General features: G+C 41.8%; 1 protein-coding gene across 5 annotated transcripts; it reads left to right on the top strand.

Annotated features, from left to right (window-relative positions):
* Nucleotides 1-485: 485 nt before the first annotated feature.
* Nucleotides 486-26,786, top strand: dhrs7b (dehydrogenase/reductase (SDR family) member 7B). Of its 5 annotated transcripts, none has more exons than XM_072559286.1 (7): nucleotides 486-599; nucleotides 13,233-13,408; nucleotides 15,021-15,136; nucleotides 16,497-16,707; nucleotides 23,269-23,361; nucleotides 24,802-24,954; nucleotides 25,800-26,786. In XM_072559286.1, the coding sequence occupies exons 1-7, from the start codon at nucleotides 580-582 to the stop codon at nucleotides 26,003-26,005; spliced, it is 975 nt and encodes a 324-aa protein (XP_072415387.1). In that variant the 5' UTR covers nucleotides 486-579; the 3' UTR covers nucleotides 26,006-26,786. The 5 variants fall into 5 exon arrangements, with proteins under 5 accessions (XP_072415387.1, XP_072415390.1, XP_072415388.1 ...); XM_072559289.1 differs by lacking the exon at nucleotides 486-599 and adding an exon at nucleotides 703-823; XM_072559287.1 differs by lacking the exon at nucleotides 486-599 and adding an exon at nucleotides 703-1,003.
* Nucleotides 26,787-27,346: the final 560 nt, after the last annotated feature.

Raw genomic sequence — 27,346 nt, 5'->3', positions numbered from 1 at the left:
AAAGCTGAAGAGATGAATAGACGTTCATTCCAATACAACAGGACATTAGCACATGAAGGCTATTATGTATCTTTTGCCACTTATACTTATTGTTCGAAGGAGATCATGACGTTCATTAATAAAAGCGCTACACTAATCTCCTACTATATACTTTGTGTAATCCATTTGTTATTTTATAGGAAAGTGTCCAGGATAGCTGCACTGACAGAGCAGGATACTCCTAATTTAAGTTACCAGCACAAAGTGTGCAATAGTTTACCTTCCCCTTTCCTGTCAACTGTAACTTATATTTAAACCTGAACCGATTCTCCAGCCACTTTAAGTCATAAACTTCAAGGTGAGCATTTTATTTTTTAAAAATGTCCACTGTTTAATCGAAGATCCCAAAACAAATAGGCGGAACCAATCGGAAGTGCTCGGAGGATCACTCCGGAAGCCTTTTACCGAGTGCTTCGATAATAAATATCCGGGCGGTAACTCCGCCCATTCCTTCTTTCCGATTGGCTGTCATTGGTGGCGTGGCCGTCGATTGGCTGTATGGGGGCTGTCAGTCACGGTGATTGATTGCTGGGCGGGAGGATGCTGTCGCTGCTGAGAAGGTGAGTGAGGGTCAGCGGCGCGGCTGCACCCGTGCAGTGGGTTAAATCCTCACACTGCCCCGCGGACTCGGTTTGCTGTTCACCGACCACCCCCCCCCCCCCCCCCCCGCGCCCTTCCTGCTGCTGGGAACCGGTGGCCACTGCGCATGGAGTCTGCCCAATGATTGGGTTGGGATCCCATTCCCAATAGCCTGAGTGAATTGCTGTTGCTCATTTGCTAAATGGTACATGTTTTTAAGCAGTGTATTTTTGAGGGGGGTGTGAAGGTTTCAAGTTAGAGATGCGCTGATTTTGATGATGTTGAACTTCTTTGGCCATGTATCTGTCAAGGCAAGTGGGAAGTATTCCATCATACAGCTGAGTAATGCCTTGTAGGTAGTAGTCAACCTTTGGGGCATCAGAAGGTGAGTTACTTGCTGCAGAATTATCAATATCTGATATGCTTTTCTCCCCACTTAATTTATATGACTGGTTTACTTGAGCTTCTGGTCAATGGTAACCCCGTGGATGTTGATAGTGAGGGATTTAGTGACATTAATGGCATTGATTGTCAAGGGTTGACGATAAGATCCTCCATCAATGGATAGTCTTTGCCTGGTAGCTTTGTGGCATGAATGTTTCTGATCAACCAAATCCTCAATGTTGTCCGGGTCTTGCTGTATACAGACATGAACTGTTTCAGTAACTGACAAATCACAAATGGTGCTGAACATTTTGCAATTGTCAGTGAACTTGCTTATCCTTGACCTCATGATTGAGGGAACGTCATTGATAAAGTAGTTAGGGATGGTTGGGCCGAGGATACTACCTTGAGGAGCTCTTGCAGGAATGTCCTGAGATTGAGACGATTGACTTTCAATAACAATAACCATTTTTCTTTGCGTTAGGAGTGACTCCAGCTGGTGGAGAGATTTCCCTCCATTCCCAATTAGTTAGGCCACTTTATTGCCACTCTTGGCCAAGTACCACCCTTGATCTTGAGAGCGGTCTTTCTCGCCTCACATCTTGAATTCAGCTTTTTAAATCATGTTTGGTCCAAGTCTAAATGGAGGTCAAAAACAAAATGATCCTGGCAGAACTCGAATTGAATATCAGTGTGCCAGTTATTGTTTTGCAAGTGCTATTTGATTGCATTATCAAACTTCATCACTTTGCTGATGAATGAGAGTACACTGATGCAACAATATTCACTGATTGGAATTTACCTTTTTTTTTGTGGACAAGATATACCTAGGCACTTTTCCAAATTGTCTGGTAGATGTCAGTATTGCAGTTGTACTGGAACAGCTTGGCTCGGGTGCACCTAGTTCTGGAGGACATTTCTTTTATGCTATTATCAGAAATTTGTCAGCCCGCAGCTTTTGCAGTTTCCAGTTCCTTGAGCTATATTTTGATATAACCTGGAATTAGTTGAGCTGGCTGAAAGCTGACATCTAATGATTTAGACTTTTAGATTAGATTAGATTACTTACAGTGTGGAAACAGGCCCTTCGGCCCAACAAGTCCACACCGCCCCGCCGAAGCGCAACCCACCCATACCCCTACATCTACCCCTTACCTAAAACTACGGGCAATTTAGCATGGCCAATTCACCTGACCTGCACATCTTTGGAGTGTGGGAGGAAACCGGAGCACCCGGAGGAAACTCACGCAGACACAGGGAGAATGTGCAAACTCCACACAGTCAGTCGCCTGAGGCGGGAATTGAACCCAGGTCTCTGGCGCTGTGAGGCAGCAGTGCTAACCACTGTGCCACCATGCCGCCCACTTCAGGAGGTGGTCAACAAGATGGATTGTTGAAAAATTTCCAGCCTTGTCTTGATGTGTTGGACTTCCCTTTTATTGATGATGGGGTTATTTTAATTGTTCACCACTACGTCTTATGACCTGGTATATATTGTTTAAGTTCCCAACTTGACAGTGTAATATTCTTCAAGTTGAATTTATTCCTGTTGTTCATTTAGTTTGTTTTTCATATACTGTGTTTATATAAACAATTAATATTCTGCTCTTTTACTTGGATATTTCCTATTTATCTCTTTGTTTTATTATTTTACATCTTTGGTTTTTAATGCAAATTCTTATTACTATAGTGTCCTTTTGTTTTCTTTTGAGCTTTAACCTGCACTATTTAGTCCACCTGAACACCACCCCCTCTTTATTATTTTAATGTCCTTGTTACTCACTATTTATACCTCTGCTATGCCCTTAGTCACAGCCCGTAGAACGTAGAACAGTTCAGCACAGGAACAGACCCTTCAGCCCACCATGTCTGTGCTGACCATGATGCCATTCTAAAGTAATCCCATCTGCCTGCACATGGTCTGTATCACCCTGTACCATAAGAGCAGAAATTAGGCCATTTGGCCCATCGAGTCTGCTCTGCCATTCATTCATGGCTGATAAGTTTCTCAACACTATTCTCCCACTTTCCTCCTGTAAACCTGTGATCCCCTTGACAATCAAAAACCTATCTATTTCTGTCCTAAATCTACTCAATAACCTGGTCTCCATAGCCTTCTGTGACAATGAATTCCATAGATTCACCACTCTCTGGCTGAAGAAGTTTCTCCTCATCTCTGTTCTAAAGGGTCTTTCCTTTATTCTGAAGCTGTGCCCAGGGTCCTAGTCTTGTCTATCAATGGAAACATCTTCTCAATGTTCACTCTGTCCAAGCCTTTCGGTATTATATAAGTTTTAATTGATCTCTTTCCCCCCCCCCCTTTTAAATTCCATGGAGTATAGACCCAGGGTCCTCAAAGATTCCTCATGTTAAGCTTTTCATTCCTGGGACATTTGGTACATCCTCCAGGCCCAAAATTCTCCACAATACTCCAAATGTGGTCTGACCAGAGACTTATAAAACCTCAGAAGTACATCACTGCTTTTTTAATCTAGTCTTCTTAAAATAAGTGCCAACACTGTGTTTGTCTTCCTAAATACCAAGTCAACCTGCAAGTTTATCTTAAGATGATACTGGAATCGGACTCCCAACTCCCTTTGCGCTTCAGATTTCTGAAATTTCTCCTAATTTAGGAAATAGTCCATGCCTCTATTCTTCCTACCAAAGTGCATGACCTCACACTTTCTCATGTTGTACTCCATCTGCCACTTTTTTGTCCACTCTTCATCCTTCTTCAGTCTCCTCAATGCTATTTGTCCCTCCCCCATCCTTGTATCTTCTGCAAACCTAGCCAGTATGCCCTCAATTCCTTCATCTAGATCATTTAGTATTAAGTGAATATTTGCAGTCCCAACACTGAGCCTTGCAGAACATCACCAATCACCAGCTGCTGTCCTGAGAAGGACCCTTTTATCTCCACTCTCTGCTTTTTGCCAGACAGCCAAACTTCTATGCATGCTAACACCTTGCCTTGAACACCATGGGCCCTTACCTTACAGAACAGCCTGCTGCGCGGCTTTCTGGAAGTCCAAGTAGATAACATCCATTAGCTCTCCTTGGTCTAATCTGCTCATTACCTCCCCAAAGAATTCTAAAGATTTGTCAGATATGACCTCCCTTGAAGAAACCATGCTGACTTTGCTCTATTTTACCAAACACTTCCAAGTTTTCAGAAATCTCATCCTTCACAATGGACTCCAAAGTCTTAGCAACAACCAAAGTCAGGCTAATTGGCTTGTAGTTTCCCATATTTTGCCTACTCCCTTCTTAAATGGGGGATTATAAGACCAATATGCCAGTCCTGTGGAATCCTCCCTGACTCCAGTAATTCTTGGAAGATCACCAGTAACGCCTGCACTATCTCTTCAGCTATCTCCTTCAGAACTCTGGGGTGTAGTCCATCTGGTTTAGGTTATTCATCCACCTTCAGAACTTTCAGTTTTTGTAGCACCTTCTCCTTCATGATGGCCACCATACTCTCCTCTGCCAACACCCCCAACACTCCTACTTCCACTACCACCACAGGCTTTCTTGAATTTTTGGGATATTACTCGTGTCTTCCTTTGTGAAGAGTGACATAAACTACTTGTTCTGTTCCCCTGCCATTTCTTTGTACCCCATTACTACTTCTCCATCATTTTCCAGCAGCCCAATGTTCACTTTTGCCCTTTATATATCCAAAGAAGCTCTTACAATCTTCTTTTATATGACTGGTTAGCTTACCCTCATTTTTAATCTTTTTCCCCCTTATTTTCTTTTATCCTCTGGGCTTTGTGGGCTTCCCACTACTCTTTGCCATGTTATTGTTTTTTGCTTTTGCCTTTATGCTGTCCCTGACTTCTCGTCAGCCATGATTGCCTCATCCGCCCTTTAATATGCCTCCCTGTTCCAGGCACCTATCACCCTCAGTGTAAAAAAACTTGCCTCTCATATCTCCTTTAAACTCTTCCCTTCTCACTTTAAACCTGTGCCCCCATAGTATTTGACATTTGCACACTAAGATAAAGACTCTGACTATCCACTCTATCCATGACTCTGGTAATGTTATTTACTTTTTTCAGGTCACCCTCAACCTCCGCTGCTCCAGCATAAACAATCCAAGTTTGTCCAGCTCTCCTTTGTCACTAATGCTCTTCATTCCAGGCAATATACAGATAAACTTCTTTTGTACCCTCTCCAAAGCCGTCACATCCTTCATACAGTGTGGCAACCAGAGCTGTAAACAACTCCAAATGTGGTCTAACTGAAATTTTATATATTTGCAATATTGAATCCATTTCAATAGCTCAGTTGTAAAACTGGTCCCAGTGTTCCATGAGTCAAGATTAGAGTAGTGCTGAAAAAGCACAGCCACAGGCAGCATCCGAGAAGCAGGAAAATTGATGTTTCGGGCAAAAGCTCTTCATCAGGAATGAGGCTGATTCTTGATGAAGGGCTTTTGCCCAAAACGTTGATTTCCCTGCTCCTCAGACGCTGCCTGACCTGCTGTGCTTTTCCAACCCTATTCTAATCTTGACTCTATTCTCCAGCGTCTGCAGTACCCACTTCCGCCCAGTGTTCCATGATATGACCTTTCTCAAATAGACATTCCATTGCTTGTTCAACCCAGTAATGTTCTTATGTCTACGCCAATTTCCTCAAGGCTCCAATGATAATCCATAAAAAATGACTTACAAGGCCCTAACTTTCATTTAGCTCCTCATTCCTGGCACTTTCCAAAGATGACTTTGCTGACAATTCTGGATTTTTTTGGTTCTAACGTGGATCACAAAGACGTGACTTTTGTTTTCTCCTCATGTTCTGTTATTCTTACAAGCTAATTAAAAACATCTATCTCCATCAGGCAGTAAATAATGAGGCAGTAGTTCTGAAGACATGCTCCAGAGCTTGCCACTCAAGCTGTTGTAATGCAGTTATAACAGTGGCATCTACCCGAAAATGTGGAAACTTGCCCACGTATGCCCTATACTTAAAAAGCAAAATGAATCCAATCCACGAAATTAGCACTTTTTTGATTTTCTCTTGATCATCAGTGAAGTGATGGAAGTTGAAGTGGATGCTACTGAGCACCACTTGCTAAGTATTACCTGCTCACTGACACTCAGTTTGGACACTCAGCACCACTCAGCTCCTGACCTTATTACAGCCTTGATTCAAACATGGACAAGAGTTGCAATCCAGTGGTGAGGTAAGAGTGACTGCCCTTGCATATCAAGACCACATTTGATCATGTGTTGCATCAAGGAACCCTATCAAAACTGGAGTCAGTGTGAAGAAGGGGAGGGAAATAACAACTGTTCACTGGTTAGTCATACCTGTCACGGGGCAAGATAGTTGTAGTTAAACATTGCTATAAGGAGACTATAGTTGAAGCTTTTTGTCTTGCACGCGTCAAAGAGACCATTCTGAATTTACTTGCAGCAAAAACAGAAATGCTGAGAAAACTCAACAGGTCTGGCATCATCTGTGGAGAGAAAGCAGAGTCAATGTTTCAGGTCCAATGACCTTTCTTCAGAACAAATCTACTTGCCTGATATGAGAATTAAAATTGATGATTAACTGTTCTTGCTGTACTCCCACACCAATTCTGGCCCAACCATCCAGCACCTTTAAGATCATAGGATACAGGAGGAGAATTAGGCCATTCAGCCTGCTGAGTTTGCTCCGCTAATCAATCATGTCTGATGTGTCTTTTAACTCCATTCTCCTGCCCTGTCCCCATAATCCTTTATTAATTAAGAACTGATCTATCTCTGCTTTCAAGACACTCAATAACTTGGCTCCATGGCCTTAAGTGGTAATGAATATTACGGATTCACCAGCCTCTGGCTGAAGAAATTCCTCCTCATCTCAGCTCTAAAGGGTTGTCCCTTTACTATGAGGCTGTGCCCTTGGGTCCTAGTCTCTCCTGCTGGTGGAAACATCAACTCCATGTCCACTATATCCAGACTTCAGTATTTTGTAAGTTTCAACCAGATCTCCCCTCATCCACCAAAACTCTGCTGAGACCCAGAACCCCCACTCTTCATCTGACAAGCCCTTTACTCCAGGGATCATTCTTATAAACCTTCTCTGGATCCTCTCCAAGGCCAGCACATTCTTTTAGATAGGGGGCCTAAAACTGCACAAAATATTCATAATGCAGCCTGACCAGAACCTTGTCTGTTGTGTCCTTGCCATTTTGAAATGAATGCTGACATTACATTTGCTCCTCTAATTGCCAACTGAACTTGCATGTTAACCCTAAGAGAATCCTGAACTAGGGCTCCCAAGTCCCCTTGTGGTTCAGATTTCCAAAGCCTTTCCTCATTTAGAAAATAATCCTTGCCTGTATTCACCCTACCACGTTTTCCATGTTATATTCTGTCTGCCACTTCTTTGGCCTCTCTCCTAGCCCATCCATGTCTTTCTGCTGCCTCCCTGCTTGCTCAACACTAGCTTTCCCTCCACCTATTTCTGTGTCATCTGCAAACCTAGCAACATTGCCCTCTGACGCTTTCTGATTCTCATTCTCCCTAAAATGGTGTCTCTTTTTCAAATTTGTTTTTTTGCATCCTAGTTCTAATGAGTGCAGGATGAAAAGTTTCAACTTTGAGTCTCCTTTTAAGTTCTACATTGTCAAGCATTTATTTATGGTTGTGGTTATTGGAGGTCAGTCATCTCAGCTCCAGGATGTCTCTGCAGGAGTACCTCAGGGTCATGTCTTAGCTCCAGTCACCTTCAGCTGCTTCATCAATGATCAATTCATCTTAAGGTCATAAGTGGGCATGTTTGCTGATGATTGTACAATTTTCAGCACCATTTACAACTCTTCAGATACTGAAGATTTCCATTATCGAATGCAGCAAGATCTGGATAATATGCAGGGCTGACAAGTAGCAAGTGATATTTGCACCGCTGCCAAGAAATAAACCACCTCAAACAAGAGCATACCAAATATTCAATGATATTGCCTTGACTATCAAAATGCTGGAGGTTACCATTGACCAGAAACTGAACTGAATTATTTCCAACAAAACTCAAAAAGTATGTAAGACCATCCAAGACAAAGAAGCCCACTTGATTGGTATCACATTCACACCCTCCACCATAAATGCACTACAGCAGCAATGTGTGCCATAAGACACATTGCAGAAATTTTCCAGAGCTTCTTTGACAGCACCTTCCAAACCCATATCCACTTCCATCTCAAAGAACAAGAGCATCAGATACATGGGAACACCCACCGCCTAGGAGTTCCTCTCCATGCCGCTCTCCATCCTGACTTGGAAATATTTTCACTGTTGCTAGGTCACAATCCTGGAACTCCTTCCCTAATGGCACTGTGGTCTAACTACAGCGGATAGTTACAGTTTTTCTAGAGCCGGCTCACCACCACCACCACCTCAAGGGAAACCAGGGCTGGGCAATAAACGTTGGCCCATACCTTATGAATAATTTTTTTAAAAAGCCCTGTTGCCAACCAGGAATGATTCTCAATCATCTTCATAGCAAGTGATATCTGTCCTTGCCCCCATCGACTTGTTTATTTCTGTCAGACATCTTAAAAACTGTGAACCCAGGTAACCATCCAACAGTTTTCTTCTTGACAACGGTTTGAAATCTCTACTTGCCTGATAATCTGTTCTACTAGTCTCTGAATGTTTTAGTGCTCTGCCTGTTTTGGTCATCAGGCGGCAGTGGTGGAAGGCAGGGTTCTGGGAGAGGCAGGGTTAGATGCAAGGCAGCTTGACATTGTGCCATTCTGTTTTGCTCCAACCAAATCGATCTTTGCAGTGTAGTTCTCCATATATTATAGTTTTGATGACCCACTTCATGCAGGGATCAAAGTTTCATTGACGGTTTTGTCCTAACAATCCAATGCCACATATTCAAGTCCTGCCATCTGGTCATTTGTGCACAGGCCGAAGCAAAATGACCATGAAAGTATTTCCTGGCTGTAAAATCATTCCAATACACTCATGTCATTGGGGGAAGGGAAGTTAGATTTCAGGGAAAATTCCTTCCCAAATTATGTTTTAAATTGACTTTCATTGCCTGAATATAACCAAGACTCGACAATAAGTAACAGTGTGTATGTGGTGCCCAAGAAGAAATATTTTGGGCGTTACGATGGCACAGTAGTTAGCACTGCTGCCTCACAGCGCCAGCAACCCGGGTTCAATTCCCGCCTCAGGTGACTGATTGTGTGGAGTTTGCATATTTTCCCCGTGTCTGCGTGGGTTTCCTCCCACAGTCCAAAAATGTGCAGATTAGGTGAATTGGCCATGTTAAATTGCCCGTAGTGTTAGGGGCAGGGGTAAATCTATGGGAATGGGTCTGGGTGGATTGCACTTTGGCGGGTCGGTGTGGACTTATTGGCTGAAGGGCCTGTTTCCACACTAAGTAATCTAATCTAAACAATGGAATGGTTTCAGCTGGTGTAAATACAGTAATTTGTCCATTCTCATTAATGTAAGTAAAGTGCTTTGGGTTTAGTGTACTTCTAAGTGGCTGGATTTCTTAACATACTGACCAACCAGGGTGTCTATCATAGACGGAAGTGATAATTGGATCTTTGATCTGCTAAATGTTGCTGTTCAAAGACATCAAGTTAGAGGTAACACACCAGATGTTAAGGATAGAGCCCCACCTGCTGGATGTGTTGATAAGAACATGAACTGAACAACAGAGAGCAGATCAGAAAGCCTCACATGATCGTGGAAAGTGGAATAGGATTCTTGCTTCCAATTACATCATTGACATACGTGTGTGAATGTGTACGAGTCTTGTCTTTTGCATCTTCACTCGAATCCCATGAGAATAGTACTGGAAATATTGGCAAGCTGTCAGTCAGATTTCAGGTGATAGGGTAGTTGGTTCTACATAGAGGATTTATGGCCTCTCGTAATCTGGATGATGTTGTGGTGTGTCCTACACTCACTGGACCTGACAATTCCACCAGGTGTCATGTCTGAATTCTGAGCTGGAACTCTGGTTTCTATTCACCACCAATCTCTAGACTGAAATCTGAAAGGCTGCACCTTCCAGGAGGTGTGAAAGCTGTTACAGAACTTGAAGCTCTCTTCTGTGGATGTGCATGCAAATGGGCTCATGGCCGTAGCTGTGTTGCTTACAATGGTCAAACAGCTGAGCTACTTGGCTAAATGGCTTGGTGTATCATAAAAGCTCGTCGAATTTCAGTCACTGCAAGTTTACAACTTGCTGTCTGATTTTAACAGTTCTGTGCAAAAGTAGCTGAGGGACTGAAAGTGCCTCGTTCCTGGTGATAAACACTGGCTTATCTTTGTTCAGGCAAAGAGCCCTGTGTGATAATGGCATTTTGGTGAATGGTTGACACCACTGAGGCCAGCAAAGAGCCAACACTTATAACAAAAGAGAAAAATAAAATCAACGAAGGAACCACTCATTCAAAAATCCTGAAAGCACTTTGGAGAAGCAAGGTGGCTGTAGAAAGCAACTAGAATGATAGAGCAAATGGAATAGTAGTTTATAAAGAACAATTAACTATGTTGGGCACATTCTCTCTGGTAACCAGAAGGTTGCGAGGTGAGCCATGGCCCATAATTATAATATGCTTATAAATCAAAATCAGGGAAACTTCATTATGCAAGAATTGTTAGAATGTGAAACCAGATGTGAAGGAGATGAATCACATCACACCATTTAGAGGAAAGCTTGGTAAGGACAGAATGAAGGAGCAAATTACTGCAGATGCTGGCATCTGTACTAAAAACATCAAATGCTGGGAATCACAGTGGGTCAGACGGCATCAATGGAAAGAGAGCAAGCTAATGTTTTGAGTCTACATGAGGTGAAGGGTGGAGGGGACAGCATTCATGTAATAGTGCGGGGGGAATGAGGGGTTGGTAGCTAGTGGGTGTAGGGTGCTGGTGGAGAAAAGTGTTGATAGTTCAGATTAAGTGATCAGAACGTGTTAATGACAGAACAACGGTGTGTCTCCTGCCAGACTTGCAAGGACCGACAGTCCCCCTGGAATGGAAGGAGAGGAGAAAGGAAGAAATGGTTCACAATTTGAAGGTGTAGAATGCTGGTCCCTGTTCAGGTAGTTGTGGAGTAGGTGCTCCAAAAGCTTGTGCTTCCAAATAAACCTGTTGGAATATAACCTAATGTTGTGTGATTTCTAACTTTGTCCACCCCAATCCATCACCAGCTCCTCCACATCACCCCTTCTGCACTTGCATAGGAAGGTGTGATTTGAGAAGGGAGATGTTGATGGTTGTGGAATGGTCGAGGATGTCCAGAAGGGGACATTTACAGCCTACTGGACTTAATATTGAGTTTAACACCTTCAAATTGTGAACCATTTTTTCCCTTCCTTTTAGCTTGTTACATTCTGTTATCATGACCTCTCTTCCCTCCCCTCATCGTGGGGGACTGTTGGTCCTTGTAAATCTGGTAGGAGTCATACCATTTTTCTGCCATTCTCACATTCCCATCACTTAACCTGAACTCTCATCATCTTTTTTCCACCAGCACCCAACACCCACTACTCCACTGCCCCCCTCCCCAAATCATAGCATAAATGATGTTGCCTCCACACTTCAACTCTGAAGACTCATTTAGACTTGAAACGTTGGCTTGCGTTCTCTCTCTCTATGGATGCTTGTCTGACCCGCTGTGACTTCCAGAATTTGTTGTTTTCAAGGACAGAAGTGAAAAGGTTTGGAAGGATATGGCCACTCAGTGAGCTGCAGAAGGGCTGGAGGAGGCTTGTGTGTAGCATAAATACTATTGTGGGACTTTTGTACCAAATGGGCTGATTCAGTGCTGCTGCGGCTGAAGGAGGCATGACCTCTGTCTGTTCCTCTATGTTCCCACTGATCTTTCACAACCAGGCTTGCCACTTTCTCAGCTTTGATCCTGTTTTGCATCCTGGCCCACCGTTCCTTTTGCTGGTCCCTTTGCTGGCTGTGGCCTCTTCCTCCCTGGTCTGAACAGGAAATCTTGAGACAAAACATAAACAAATCACATTGCTGTGAATGAACAATCTGTTGGACAACCTGTGCAATATTGAGGTTTTCACATAAATTAATAAGCACAGTAATCTAAGAAGTTGTCCAGTTAACACAAAACTGCCATAAGTACATGTCTGGAATGGTGAATTGAGGGCAATAGAATGTTCAGCATGAAATAAAACAAACTTTTGCCCTCCTCCGAAAGGTGTTAACTTGTGCTGATCAAAGTACAGCAACTAAGTACCACCTCTCCCTGGCCCTTTGGCTTTGAGCCAGATCATGAGTGTCTGAATTATTATGTAGTTGGGCAAGAAGTTTATCCTGGTGTAACCCTCATCCCTCCACCTGCCCTTATGCACATAGTAAAGTATAGGTCAGGGGCAGAAATGTGATTTGGCTGGCTCCGCACGTTTCCCCTTCCCTCATGGTCTTAGTCCCCTCACCCTTTCCTTTCCCTTTGGCTCTGATTACAGCTTGATAGTAGCCATTCAAACGTTGTCCGGGTTGAGGATCACAGCTCTTTAATGACATCGACACTGGTAGTCATATTGAGTCACAAAGAACCTGGTATGCCTAACGTCAGATGGAGTTCCAAGTATTTTAGTTACAGTTAGGCATTCCTATTCAGGGCAGCCGAAGCTCTCATGTCTACGCTGAGACTCATTAAAGGACAGCTTACCTAGTCTTGAGACAGCCTGTGGACTGTCCAAATAAGGGGGTTTATCTCTGTTGAAGATACATTGTTAGGAGATTACAAAGGTGGGCTTTGAATTAGTTTCATTTTATTTCTGTAAACCTGAAGCAAAGTTGTTTTCTCGCCCCTCCTTTAACTGATGATAAAGCTAAGTTTGGATGAGACTGGTTTTAGCTGCTTAAAATAGAATTAACAGCTGTTTGCTGCTTGATGTCATCATGCCTTGTGCATGTCCTCTCTGGCTTGGTCTGTTCACTGGTGGAGAATTAGAGACTGACTAGCTAATGCTTTATTTGCCAAAAGAAAACTACTGTATAAAAGTCTAGTGCTGCAATGTTGCAAAGACCCTATCTTCTCCCTCAACTGGATATTTAAGATTGCAAGGTGCAGATCAAAAAGCAAAGGAATTTTTCTGTCAGTGAAATTCACTGCTGGTTTTAGTATCCTGGGGATTCATGCCTAACAGAATATGTCTCGAAGGGTATATTTCCTTTAACTCTGGCACTAGTGCGCATTAGGCGAGGCAAGTGAATTGCTTTTATTTTTATAATCCCCAGGAAAATGCTGTACAAAGGGACTCTCATGGAAATATCCTCTTCAAACCTCCTGCCATTGCTGCTGGGTAGTGTGGGCCTTATTATTTTATTCAGACTGCTGCAGAGCATGAAGGATCGAGCAATAGTTCAAGATGCTGTGGTGGTGATAACAGGAGCAAGCTCTGGCCTCGGTAAAGGTAAGGTAATAACACAGATAATGTAATGGTCTGTTCATTTCATATTTATGTCTTTATTTCTCCATAGCTTTCCCTCCCTCTCAGCTCTTCCCTAGTTGTGTACAGTTGTTTATTTGTGACTACAACCATGCCTTAAAATGTTGTATCCATGGTTTTAAACCCTTGAAACTTGGTGTATGACTTACATGCTGCTGTTTGACACTGTATTGTATAGCACTGAAGAAAAACCATAGCGCCTGTCAATCTGTTTGAAAGAGTTATCCAGTTAGTCCAACTCTTTTTTTTTTAAATTCCCTTCCTCTTTTCCTCATTACTTTATAATTAAGTTCCATATAATTCCCTTCTGGAAGTTATTGTTGAATCTGTTTTCACCAGTCTTGTAGGTGGATCACAGCAGCACACTGAGTCAAAAGAAATTCTTAAGGTTTTACCTCCTGATTCTTTTTGCCAATCTGTACTCCCTTACTAACAACCTTTCTGCCAATGGAAATAGTTTATTCTTACTAATACTTTACTCCAATAAAATTCTCCTTGAACACCCATATTAAGTCTCCACTTAAGCATCTCTGCTCTGCGGAAGATAATCCAAGTTTCTTAATCTTTCCTCACAACTGATGCTTTTTGTTTTGAGTGCTAGTTTTGTAAGCCTCTTTTGCACACCCACAAAAGTATCCCATCTTTCCTGAAGCGTGGTGCCCAGAACAGAACACTTAAGCTCAGACCTAATCAGAATATTGTGTGGGTCAGTGTACGTATCATGATTAAGGATGTCAGTGCTGAGAAACCCAACCACGATTTTCACTTTTGCTACCAATAATCAGAATCTGGTCCTTATGGATAAAGTGCACCGCAGATGAGGTATTGCTGAACAATCATGCTACTGTGCTCCCAATAATGAGGCTTAACCCCCAAATTAGACACTTTTTTTTGTCCATCCCAGTTATCTGCGTGAGCCGTCTGAGTGAGTTTGACAATCCAGCACCATCATGGTAAGAATTGGTTGAAGGCTGGCCAAAGTTTCAGATTCATAGAATCAAGACACTCCAGAAGAAGACTCTTTGGCCCATTCGTGTTTGTGCCATCCTGTGTCATTTCACAATAAATCCTTACAGATGCATGAGATTTTGACACTGAGGCTGATCTGAGTGTGCAGTGTGATAACCACCTCCCAGCACCCTGACCCCAATAGGTTTTATTAAATAATAATGCTAAATGTAAGATGGGAAGAATTAGTTAGAAAGCGCCTCACTTTTGTTTTCAGTGGGTCATCATCTCCATGCTGTTTGACTGTGATGATGCCACGGCGCTCAGCTTTCATGCAAAAAAATCAGTCTTTGAGCATTTTAATCACTCTGGTAGCCACAGGTTCAGATAAGGTAGCCCTAAACTCCAGAATTCTCTCTCTGAACTTTTCTACCTCTCTTTCTTTGGAATTTACCTCTTTGAGCCTGTTATGATTTGTCTGAATATCTTCTTATGTGAATCTATGCCAAAGTTGGTTTGTTAATATGTGGAGTGCCTTGGGATATTGTGTTATATTAAAAGCACTATGTAAGTGTAAGTGTTTGTTGCTGTTGAAGCTGATTCCAATGATTGTTGCTTTCTCTGTAAGAGTGCGCCAGGGTTTTCCATGCAGCTGGTGCTAGGCTGGTGTTGTGCGGACGGAACAAGCAGAAGCTGGAGGAACTTGTGAAGGAGCTAACTGGGATGGTGAACAACAAGAGCAAGGTAGACTGTTCTTTGGAATACAAGTAATTGCTTATGTTTGTTAGTGTTTCAAAATACAGAAATTATAAAAATAAAGAAATGGCTAAAATAAGGCGAAACTTCTTTATCAATGGTTAGAATGTAACTTACTGCTATATGGAGTGGTTGAAAACAATAGTACAGATGTATTTATGGAGAATACGCTAATGAGGATAAAAGAAGGAGGGGTAGGAGGAAGCTGTACAGTGTGGACCTGTAAGGCTGAATAGCCTGTTTCTGGGCTGTACACTCCATGTACCCTGCTATGAAATGAGCCAAACACTCTGAGATAGAGAGTTCCAAGGGCTCTACAACATCACAATACTGTTACGTTTTTGATTTCCTTAACACCTCATTTTCCAGATTGGTGTGGATATATATCAGAATAATACAGCAAGTGAGCCAGGCTAGCCAGACGAGGGAATAAAGTAATCTTAAATCAAGTAGGTAAAGAGAGGTTTTACTCAAATTGCGATAGCAGCAGTGGTGCTGAATACTTGTGTATCTGTGAATTGAAATTGGATGCTAGCTTGTGAAGAGCGCAACCCATGATGTTTGAGTAGCTGTGTCAGTGAGTAACTAACAGATATCCTGTGGTAAGACTGTGGAGTGATTTGTGGATAAGACTTTTAATGTTAATGGTTTGTGTCATGTCCCATTGTTAGTATTCTGTTGGGAGACATGTTGACGATACCTTCACTCCATCATAGCTTGTGATCTGAGAGTACAAGAATTTTATACTCCATCTCACCCCATACCACTTAAAGCATGCTTCTCTGTTACCTAATAGCTTAATGTTATTCTAGACCTGTGCCTGAAGAAAATAATGTTTATACCTAATAGGTATGAACAGGTTCTTCAATACCGCAATATCTAATCCATTTTCTCATTTTATGGACGATAGCATAAACATTACCACATCAGGTAACACACCCTGTTGGAGGTAAATTCTCACCAACGGGATGGAGACAAGAGTAGAGGGACCAGTGTAGGTCAGTGTGGACAGGGCCATTGGCTGGGTGAACCTTAAGGCAGGAATTCCTGTGGGCTTCAGGGTTCTGGCATCAGAACCAAACAGCAGTCCCACATGCAAAGTTGTTTTCCCTGGAGCTGGCTCTCACTTGGCCATCTCAATTTTAGCCCCCTTTAGGTGAGCTCCCAATGTTATAAGTCTGGTTATAGGACTGACAGTTGTGTTGGGCATGGTGCTCTGTCCCATCCTCATTGCGGCCTATTTACAACAAACTTGAGTTTTTTTCTGATGGTTCCAGATAAGTGTAATCAATGCAAAAGTGGATGTGCGATTTCATTTCCTTACTGTGTATCTGGGTTTTGTTTGTAGACGCACACACCTCACATTGTGACCTTTGACCTGGCTGACTTGGACGCTGTGAGAAGCAGCGCACATGAGATTCTCAATTACTTTGGTCAAGTGGACATTCTAATAAATAATGGAGGGATCAGTTACCGAGGCAACATCCTGGACACTGCCATAAATGTTGATAAAGATGTGATGAACACCAACTACTTTGGACCAATTGCTTTAACAAAAGGTATCATGTTGTTAGTTTTCAGTTCTGAGAGTTTCCCTTTATTATTAATATTGAGTTTTTTTATTCATTCACAGGATATGGGCATTTAGTGCCTAACCCAAACTGCCCAGAAGATAGTTAAGAGTCATCCACATTTCCGAGGTCTGGAGTCACATGTAGGCCAGACCAGATGAGGACAACAGTTTCCTTCCCTTAACATTAGTGAACCAGATGGGTTTTTCCAATGGTTTCATGATCAATGTTAGACTCTTAATTCAAGATTTTTATTGAAATCGAATCCTACTATCTGCCATGGTGGGACTTGAACCTAAGTCCCAGAACATTACCTGACTGTCTGAATTAATAGTCATATGATAATACTAATAGGTCATTGCCTCCCCATTCTGGGTCTTCTCCTCGATGCCATGGCTACACAATAAAAAGATGGAGACAATTTCATACCCGTTCTCTGTCAGCATTGTTCGATAACAAGGCCAAGAGGTGGTATGTGAAAATGACCTGGGATGAAGTGCAGCTGATTCATGATTTTTATGACAACTTTCTCCTCATTGAAGGGAGATCAAATGCCAGCAATGTGGGAAGAGGGAAAGAAAAGAAAATCTTGCATTGACATAACACTTTTCATGAACTCAGAATGACCCAACATACTTTACAAGCAGTGAAGAACTTTTAAAATGTAGCCATTGTCAGAAACACAGCAGCCAATTTGAATACAGCAAGACCCCACGACCATTAATGTGATAATGACCAAATAGTTAGTTTTTTGATATTGAGACGTCCATGTTGGCATAGGCACTGGGGAAAATTCACCTGCTTTTCATAGAAATAGTGCTTTGGCATCTTTTAGATTCAATTGAGAGGACAAAATGTGGCCTAAGGTGAGTATCATTTATGTGACAATGCAGCACTTGCTCATCACTCCCGTGGAGTGCTAACCTGGGTGTTATGTTCCAGTCTCAGGGGTGGAATTGAACACACAGGGTCCATTAGACATAGGAGCAGAACACAGTCACTTCCCCCTTCGAGTCTCCTGTACCATTCAATGAGATCATGGTCGATCTATATAATCCTTAACACCAGTTTCTGGTCTTGGTCTCTAAGCATTTTATTGGTTACTGTTTAACATATACTCCTTCGTGTTGTGCTATTCAGTAAATGTGAAGCATTAGCTGTGGTGTTGTTATTGTTGGAACAGTGATTAAATGTTCTTCTGAATCACACCTCTGATTTAATCACTCTCACAGCTTCCTAGTGGCTCACCGATGTGTTGTTTAAAGGTGATGATGATGTTTAGTCTGAAAGTTGATCTCGGCCATTTGGAGCAACAGTAGTGGCCCAATGGTAGCATGCTGACCACTGAATCAGATGTAGGTTCTAATCCCACTGTACAGACTTCAGTAAACAATCTAGGCCAGCACACCCAATTGGGCACTGTTAGAGGTGTTGCCCTTCAAATGAGATGTTAAACCAAAGCTTCAGTATCCCACTTAGGTGGACACTGAGGATGTCCTAGTTTGAAGAACAAGGGAGTTAGTGAGTTTTGAGAAGATTTGTAGCTCAGGTTGAGGTTCTGGATATAGGTTTGCTCACTGAGCTGGAAGGTTTGTTTTCAGACGTTTCATAAACATACTAGGTAACATCTTCAGTGAGCGTCCGGCTAAAACACTGGTGGTGTAGCTCACTTTCTATTTATATGTTTGGGTTTCCTTGGGTTGGGGGATGTTATTTCCTATGGTGATGTAATTTCCTGTTTTTTCACAGGAGGTGGTAAATTGGATCCAAGTCAATGTATTTGTTGATAAGTTTTGGTAGGAATGCCACGGTTTGAGGAATTCTCGTGTGTGTCTCTGCTTGGCTTGTCCTAGGATGAATGTGTTATCCCAGTCAAAGTGGTGTCCTTCCTCATCCTTATGTAAGAATATTAGTGAGAGTGGGTCATGTCTTTTTTGGCTAGTTGATGGACACATATCATGGTGGCTAGTTTTCTGCCTGCTTGTCCAATGTAGCGTTCGTACAGTTCTTGCGAGGTATTTTGTAAATCACATTAGCTTTACTTGCTGTCTGTATAACAGGGTCTTCCGAGTTCATTAGCTGGTGTTTTAGTGTTTTGGTGGATTTGTGGGCTATCATGATGCCAAAAGGTTTGAGTAGTCTGGCAATCATTTCCGAGATGTCTCTGATGTAGGGGAGAGTGGCTAGGGTTTCTGGACATGTTGTCTGCTTGTTTGGATTTGTTGCTGAAAAATCGGTGGATTGTGTTCATTGGGTACCTGTTCTTTTTGAATACACTGTATAGGTGATTTTCCTCTGCTCTTTGTAGTTCCTCTGTGCTGCAGTGTGAGGTGGCTTGTTGAAATAATGTTCTTAATGCAGCTTCATTTGTGGGTGTTGGGATGATTGCTTCTGTAGTTCAATATTTAGTCCCTATGTGTGGTTTCCCTGTAGACGCTGGTTTGAAGTTCCCCATTGGCTGTTCCCTCCACTGCGACATCTAGGAATGGTAGTTTGTTGTTTTCCTCCTCTTGAGTGTATTATATGCCAATAAGGCATAATACATGATACACAAAATTACAACAATGTTACACAGAAGCATGGATAAAAAACTTATCTGACCAACCATTAACAGACACTGAAAAAGCCGTCTTCGTAAAAGGATTAAATTACAACTTCTAGGATGCAGACCAGAAAGATTTCTTAGCAGCATTAAAAACAACACTGAAAGACAACCAACTCACGGAAGAAACCAGGCAAACCATCATTCAGGCAGTCGCACCAACATGAAGCAGGAAAAAGGAAGGAAACCCACTACATACACAGAAAGGAAAGACTAGAAAGACTAAAAAAAAATTGTTATCCTACCTGCAGACAAAGGACGCTGGACAGTCATTTTAAATCAAAGAGATTACATTGAGAACGCAAACGCACTACTTGCAGATTCCAACACTTACCAACAAGTGGCGATAGAGCCAACCCCGCAACTGGAGAACTGAATCACAGCCCTGTTCAAAAACTTCAGAAATCTGGAGAAATAAATAAGACTGACTTCCACAAAATGAAACCAGACGGATCCAACACACCACGCTTCTAAGGATTACCTAAAATTCGCAAACTAGAAGCCCCCTCAGACCCATAGTTTCACTACCTGGGACACCAACTTACAGATCGGCCAAGGAGCTACACCAAAGACTAAAACATTTAGTAGAAGACTCACACCACTCCATCCACTCCACTCGAGATTTCCTGAAGACCATCAAAGACACCAAGATAGAAAAGGATGAAATAATGCTCTCCTTAGACGTAACAATTCTGTTCACATCCACCAACATCAACCTGGCCAAGGAAACACTGACTACACTATTAGAAGAACCAAAGACACATACACCAAACACCACCAACTTCATCAGCAAGGACAACATCGTCAAGCTACTGGACCTCGGCCTTACCACCCACTTCATCTTCAACAAAAAAACCTACAGACAAATCAACGGAACACCCATGGGATCTCCAATATCAGGGTTCTTAGCAGAGGCAGTAATGCAGAGACTCAAACAAACAGCTCTGCCAACCATCCAACTTAAACTTTGGGTTGCTACATGGATGGCACCTTTGTCATCACTAAACGCAACAAATTAGAGGAAATCCTTAATGCCATCAATAATACTCTTACTGGCATAAAATTCACTAAAGAGGAGGAAAACTGCCATTTCTGGATGTCGCAGTAGAGTGAACAGCCAATGGGAAACTTCAAACCAGCATCTACAGGAAAACAACACATACGGACTAAATATTGAACGACAGAAGCAGTCATCCCAACATCCACAAATGAAACTGCATTAGAACATTATTTCAACGAGCCACCACACACTACAGCACAGAGGAACTACAAAGAGTAGAGGAAAATCACCTATACAGTGTATTCAAAAAGAGCGAGTACCCAATGAACACAGTCTGCCGATTTCTCAGTAACAAACCCAACAAGCAGACAGAAAATGTCCAGAAACCCTAGGCAATCTCCCCTACATCAGGGATTTCTCAGAAATGACTGCCAGACTACTCAGACCCTTTGGCATCATGGTAGCCCACAAACCCACCAACACACTAAAACAGCAGCTAATGAACTTGAAAGATTTTATACAGACAAGTAAAACTAATGTGGTTTCCAAAATACCTTGCAAGAACTGTAACAAACATTACATTGGACAAACAGGCAGAAAACTAGCCACCAGGATATATGAACATCAACTAGCCACAAAAAGACATGACTCACTCTCACTAGTATCATTACATACGGATGAGGAAGGACACCATTTCGACTGGGACTGGAACTCTATCAACAAACATTGACTTGGAACCCATTTACCTCCCCCTGAGAAAAACAACAGGAAATGATGTCACCACAGGAACTGACATCCCCAACCCAAGGAAACCCAAACATATAAATAGAAAGCAGATTACACCACCAGTGCTTCATCCAGAGGCTCACTGAAGATTTTACCTCGTATGGTGACGAAACGTCAAAAAATGAACCTTGCAGCTCAGCGAGCAAACCTACATCCAAACAAGGGAGTTATTTGTGGTTTCCTGACCGATGATTAGCTCCACCAATGTTGCTAAACTGCTTTGGGGTGCTATAATTGGCTATATGACTCACGTGTGCAGGGTGGAAAGGGGTGCATTTGGGGTGAAGTCTGCCAATTGCTATCCATTGATGCTTGTTACAAAATGCAGGAGTTAGTATGTGTCAAATGAAGTTGACATTGCAGTGGGCTAGGATTCTGTCTGTGATCAATTAGTTACCAAGACTCTGTATCCATGTTCATACTTGAGTGAGCAATCGAACAAGGACCAACAGCTTCCTGATAGCTGGAAACTGCAGATGAACATGGATCAACCTCTTCTCGAGAACAGGGGCAGAAATAAATTAATAACAAACTGAGCCAGATTTTCTGGTGGCCTTATAGCCATTTCTGCAGTATAGATGGGAGGTTAACTTCAGGACCCTGCGGAATCCCTGATTTAGCAAATTCTGAAGGAGTTGCCCAGAGAATTGATTTCAACTGGCAATTCCCCTACAATGGGAACTGTCCCAAAGAGACCATTTTAAATCAGAAAATTTGGAGAGTTCTCTGCAGTTAGTAGTTACTTAGTCTAACTTCCAAACTAACATACATACCCTCAACAACACCTCCCCCACAGGCCCTCCTTTCCCTAATCCCACCTGGCATTAGTCCCAACCCAGATGCAGCACCTGTGCCCTTGCTGTCTTCTACTAGAATCTCCTGCTAGAAATGTGGAGCTCTTGATGGGAACAAAACAGGAGTGTATGGCAATCTGAGTGTGACGGCCAAGCCACAGAATGAATAAAATCCATTGAGGTCATCTGAATCAGTGGCATTCTGCAGTTTTACCCTGGATGATCACTAGATGGTGCTCAACCACCAGAAACAGAATAAAGGTCTTCTAGTAAAATGGAATTAAGTTGTTCACTTTAATGTCATGTCTGCAAAATCCTTTAAGCTCTGAAAAAACTAAGCGTCAATACTTTTTGACATTCTTCTTTGATTAAACAACGATGATTTCCATAGAATGGTCTATGTACAGATTCTTAGATGGGCTCAGTTAATAGGTCACTGTTTTACAGTTAATTATTATACATTCTAATTGCCCTTAAGAAGATAGTGATGAGCTACCTACAAGTCTGTTCTGATATAATGCAATAGATCCCTTCCTGTGCGATCCCATGTTACAAGAAAATTGCATAACAGGAGCACCATTTAAACTAATGGGAACAGAATTGTGTTAAGGCCAGTAAAGGTACGGAAAGTTAGTGTTCTACAAATTAGTCTAAATTCTTCAATCATGTTATAGCCAATTCACGTTGAAAAAATGTGCATTATAGCAGAACTGACTGTACTTGAACCGCTGCAGTCCAGGCGACTCTCTGTGTGGAGTTTGCACGTTCTCCCCGTGTCTGCGTGGGTTTCCTCCGGGTGCTCCGTTTTCCTCCCACAGTCCAAAGATGTGCAGGTCAGGTGAATTGGACATGCTAAATTGCCCGTAGTGTTAGGTAAGGGGTAGATGTAGATGTAGGGGTATGGGTGGGTTACGCTTCGGTGGGGCGGTGTGGACTTGTTGGGCCGAAGAGCCTGTTTCCACACTGTAAGTAATCTAATCTAATGTGTTGTAATAACACGCAGTGATGTTTAGGAAGGGAATTACAGGATTTTTATACTGTGGCAGTGAAGGAACGGCAACTATGCTAGTTTCAATTCAGAATAATGTATGGCTTGGTGGGCAACTGGTTTTAAAGACTCATCTGCACACAGAACAAAATCACTGTAATATTTGGGAAGCTGCTAAGGGATGAACTTCACAGCACAGACCATAGAGCACCATTGTTTCTTCATGCTCGCTTGTGTAACAGCTGCTGTTGAGGGTCTGCTCTGTCTGGTTAATGATCCCCCCAGTGAAGTGTTAGATTCATTGTTAAGAGCTGCTGGTTGGTGTGCAAGGCACCACTATGCAATGTCTTAACTATATGTCAATCACTTAACCTTGCAGCCATCCTGCCTTCCATGGTGCAGAGAAGAAGTGGACATGTTGCAGTGATTAGTAGTGTCCAAGGGAAAATAGCAATTCCGTTTCGATCTGCTTGTAAGTATGGTGAAGCATTCATCACTTTTTGTTTATACGTACTGTATTTCATCCACCAGTATGATTAAGTAACACATTAAAGGAGGACAATGGCATAATGGTATCAATAGTCCAGTGATCCAGGGTAATTCTCGAGGGGAATGGGTTTGAATCCCATCACTAATGATGGAATTTGATTAACAAAAATCAGGAATTTAAAAAATAATTGGTCTCATGATCGAAATATTGTCACTTGTCGTAAGCCATTTGCTAAGAATCTCATCCACACTGATCTTGGCCAACAGGTCACTCCAGACCCAGCAATGTGATTGACTCTTTAAAATTCCCTGTGAAATGACCTAGCAAGTCACTCCATTCTTTCCAGCTGCTATGTAGTCTGATTAAAAGGAATAAAATCAGATTGACAACCTGGCATCAACCAAAGTACCAGAAATGACAATGGCAAACTCAGCCCTGTCAACACTGCAAAGTTTTCCTGGCTAACATCTGGGGGCTTGTGCCAAAATTGGGAGAATGGTGCCATGGCTTAGTTAAGCAATAGTCCGACATTGTCTACAAGTGTAAGTCCAAGTGAATGACTCTGTCCCAGACAGCACAATCCCTCTGCATATCCTGTTCTACTGATGAGACAGACCCAGCACAACTGGTGCTACAGTGATGCAAAAGTCCTCCACATTGACTCTAGACCACATGATATCTCATGGCATCAAGTCAATCGCAGACAATCCTGCCGATTACCTCCTCATAACACACCCAGACTCTCTTTAGCTGATGAATCAGTACTCATCTTGAACAGCACTTGGAAGAATTTTTGAGGGTGGCAGGACATTGAAATCCCTCACCCAGAGTATAGTAATTTTCCATCACTACGATTGGCTTAGTCCCACCACTACTAACCAAGCTAGTCAAGTCCCAAAGGACATAATTGCTAGACTAGGTCTGCGGCAGGTAATTGAGGAAACCAATGGCAGGGAAAAATATACTTAGCTATGTCATCACCAATCTATCTGTAGCAGTGCATCTGCCTGTGACAGTATCATTAGAAGTGACCACTACATAATTCCTTTGGAAACAAAGTCTGTCTTCACTTTGAGATATCAAGCATGTTTAAAAGACAATTAATATGAAAATGCAGCATCTTCATGAAACTCAGGAAGGGTAAAGACAGGCTGCAACTTTCATGAAGCCTTTCGGCACCACGTGTTTAACTTTCCCCTAGAGCTACTGGTCAATTTGTAAATTAATTACAGCATGTGTTGTCAGATACTGTAATTATATAAACCCTGTGCTAGTAGATTGTTCAACTCTTGATATTTATGTTATGGCAAAATATTAAGTAAACTACACTGACTTTAAGCTTTCTAATTGTCGCCTTTAATTTTAAGATACCTTCCTCTTCTGTACAAATTCCAATGACAAATTTCTAATTTCTTGTTCCAGATGCAGCATCTAAGCATGCTACCCAAGCTTTCTTTGACTGTCTACGAGCAGAGGTAGAGCAGTATGGAGTTAAGGTGACTATAATTAGTCCAGGATATATCCGCACCAACCTTTCCCTGAATGCGGTGACTGGGAATGGATCCAAGTATGGTGGTATGCTTTTAATTACTCTGAATTGTTTTATATCGTGTGAGGATCTCATTTACAGATAGGTTACTGCCAATGTCTGTAATGTCATTATTTGGAAGAATTTGAGGGGATAAATGGGGATCGAGGAGTCATTTAAATTGTAGAAGATGGCAGCTTCATTCTCTATTAAAAATCTTTCTCTATATACATAAAAATATACACAAATCCTTTGTGAAGCAACCACGAATTGCATTGATATGCCACCTTTGACAGAATGTTTTTTAAATTGACAAAATATTTCAAAGGAACATTATTTAGGAAAACAATTGACACTGATCTAATGAAGGTCAAAGAGGTGGCCTTTAAGAAATGTGGTAGGGGAGATGGAGAGGCAGAGCTATTTAGGGAAGGAATCCCAGAGTGCATGGTTACCAGTGGTCAATCAAAGAAAAGTGAGGATACACAGTTGGATGACTAGAGATCTTGGAAGGTTGCAAACCTGGGGAGGTTACAAAGGCATTGCTGCTCTGGGATGCAACATGAATCAATGAACTTATTTTAATTGCAGACAGGCTGAAGAGATTTGGATCAACTGAGAGCATTGTTTAGATACTGGAAAGAAGAAACATCTGTCTTGTTATAAATGTGTTTGTTCTTTTCCAACTTGATCGATATCCTTGTCTTTCCTATTCTCACCATAAGAATAAGGAAGAACAGTTAGACCTCTGTAATGTTCTGCACTTTGAGCCTCAGACCAGTGGCTTGGATTCTTGATTTGACAGTAAAGCATTTGGTTAAGATTGCATAAGAAATGTTATGAGGAGGTGACCGATCGTTTCATTTACTTGTTTTTCTTCATTTGAAACCAGTGATGGACAAGAATACAGCAGAAGGCTATGAACCTCGTGTTGTTGCTGAAGCTGTTCTAACAACTGTGTGCAGGAGGAAGAAGGATGTTCTGCTAGCTGGATTTCTGCCGACAGTCGCAGTTTACTTGCGAACTTTGATTCCGAGTCTCTTCTTTCTTATTATGACAGCCAGAGCTAAGAAAGAGCGCAAGATGAAGGATAATTAACCTTGTCTGGGGTGCCCTAACTCACTTTTTCTCCATGAACGTTACTGTTAAGGCCTCTTGGTGCCATTATTTTCCAACTCGGTGCCACACTGACTGCTGAACATTTGTTTCCAAATATATCTCCTGAACTCATTTTGTTTTTGAAACTCTTGAAATCAGGATAAATTAATATTGAGCATGAGATTAAAGAAAAAAATCAAAACCTACATTTGTGAGTAAATAAGAGCAGAACAAATATATAACATTGTACAGTCGGTTCTGATATAACGCGATAGTTCCATTCTCATGCAATCTCGTTATAAGAAAATCCTGCAATAGCCACGCCATTTAAACTAATGGGGCCAGAATCACATTATAGCCAATACAGATAAGTATAGTTCACATCTCCAAATAATGGTCTAAATTCTTCAGTCACGATAAAGGCAATTCGTGTTGAAGAAACACGCATTATAGCAGAACTGACTGTATTCACATCTCAGTTGTAATGTCAGTGTGAAGTTGAAAGTGCTTTGCACAGATGTTGAACTTGAACTGCAAGCAGGTATGAACATCCAAATCTAGTCAAAATTGGAGTGGACTGAAATTATATCCTTCAGAGATTCTTACTCCACTTTGTTCTGTTGTCGTTGTCATTGTCTGCCCTAGAAAGCAGAGCCAGACTGAGTTTGTGTTGCAACTACAGCATCTGAAGTATTTAAATGTGTAAATTTGTTTACAAACTTTAAGTATATTATGTTTATGTAAAACAAATAAAGATATTAGATAAAAGTTTGATATTTAAGGAGCAGTGACTTTGGATACTGTGCTTGAATGCATGTTTGTGCAAATGAAATTGGTTCTAAAAAGCTTTGAAATGCAACATTGAACTAGGCAGATCCCTGCTGTGCTGGCAGTTGATTTCTTTAGTGAGGTGGGGTTAGGTCGGATAAGAACAGATAACCTGACCGAAAAATGTAGAGTGGTTCCACTCTTAATCTTGTATGCCTAGTCCTTGTGATCTCTTTACCTTGAATCAATTGCTAAAGGAATTTGGTGTGAAATTTTCAATTTCCCCTCCTTATTAAAATCATAGTGTAAGACTTCATGAATTTTTTTTACAGTATGACTATAATTCCAGCTCCAGGGGCACAGAAAGTTCATTTCTTGCTAATGCTATCAGATGGTTTAAAGTGAGGAATTTATACAGAAAGAGTGGGGAAAAAGGGAGAGAAACACATTTCATCTGTCATTCAGTGTTAAGCTTAGGTTCCAGTCCACTTTCTTATTCAGGTTGATGTCATAGGTTATTAAAGTGTCTAGAATGAGCAAATAGTAAATTGAGAACTAATGACACTTTTATGA

Source organism: Chiloscyllium punctatum, chromosome 40 (genome assembly GCF_047496795.1).
Source record: "Chiloscyllium punctatum isolate Juve2018m chromosome 40, sChiPun1.3, whole genome shotgun sequence".
Classification (NCBI taxonomy): domain Eukaryota; kingdom Metazoa; phylum Chordata; class Chondrichthyes; order Orectolobiformes; family Hemiscylliidae; genus Chiloscyllium; species Chiloscyllium punctatum.
Note: the sequence above shows the minus strand (reverse complement) of the source record. Positions and strands in the feature narration are given on the sequence as shown.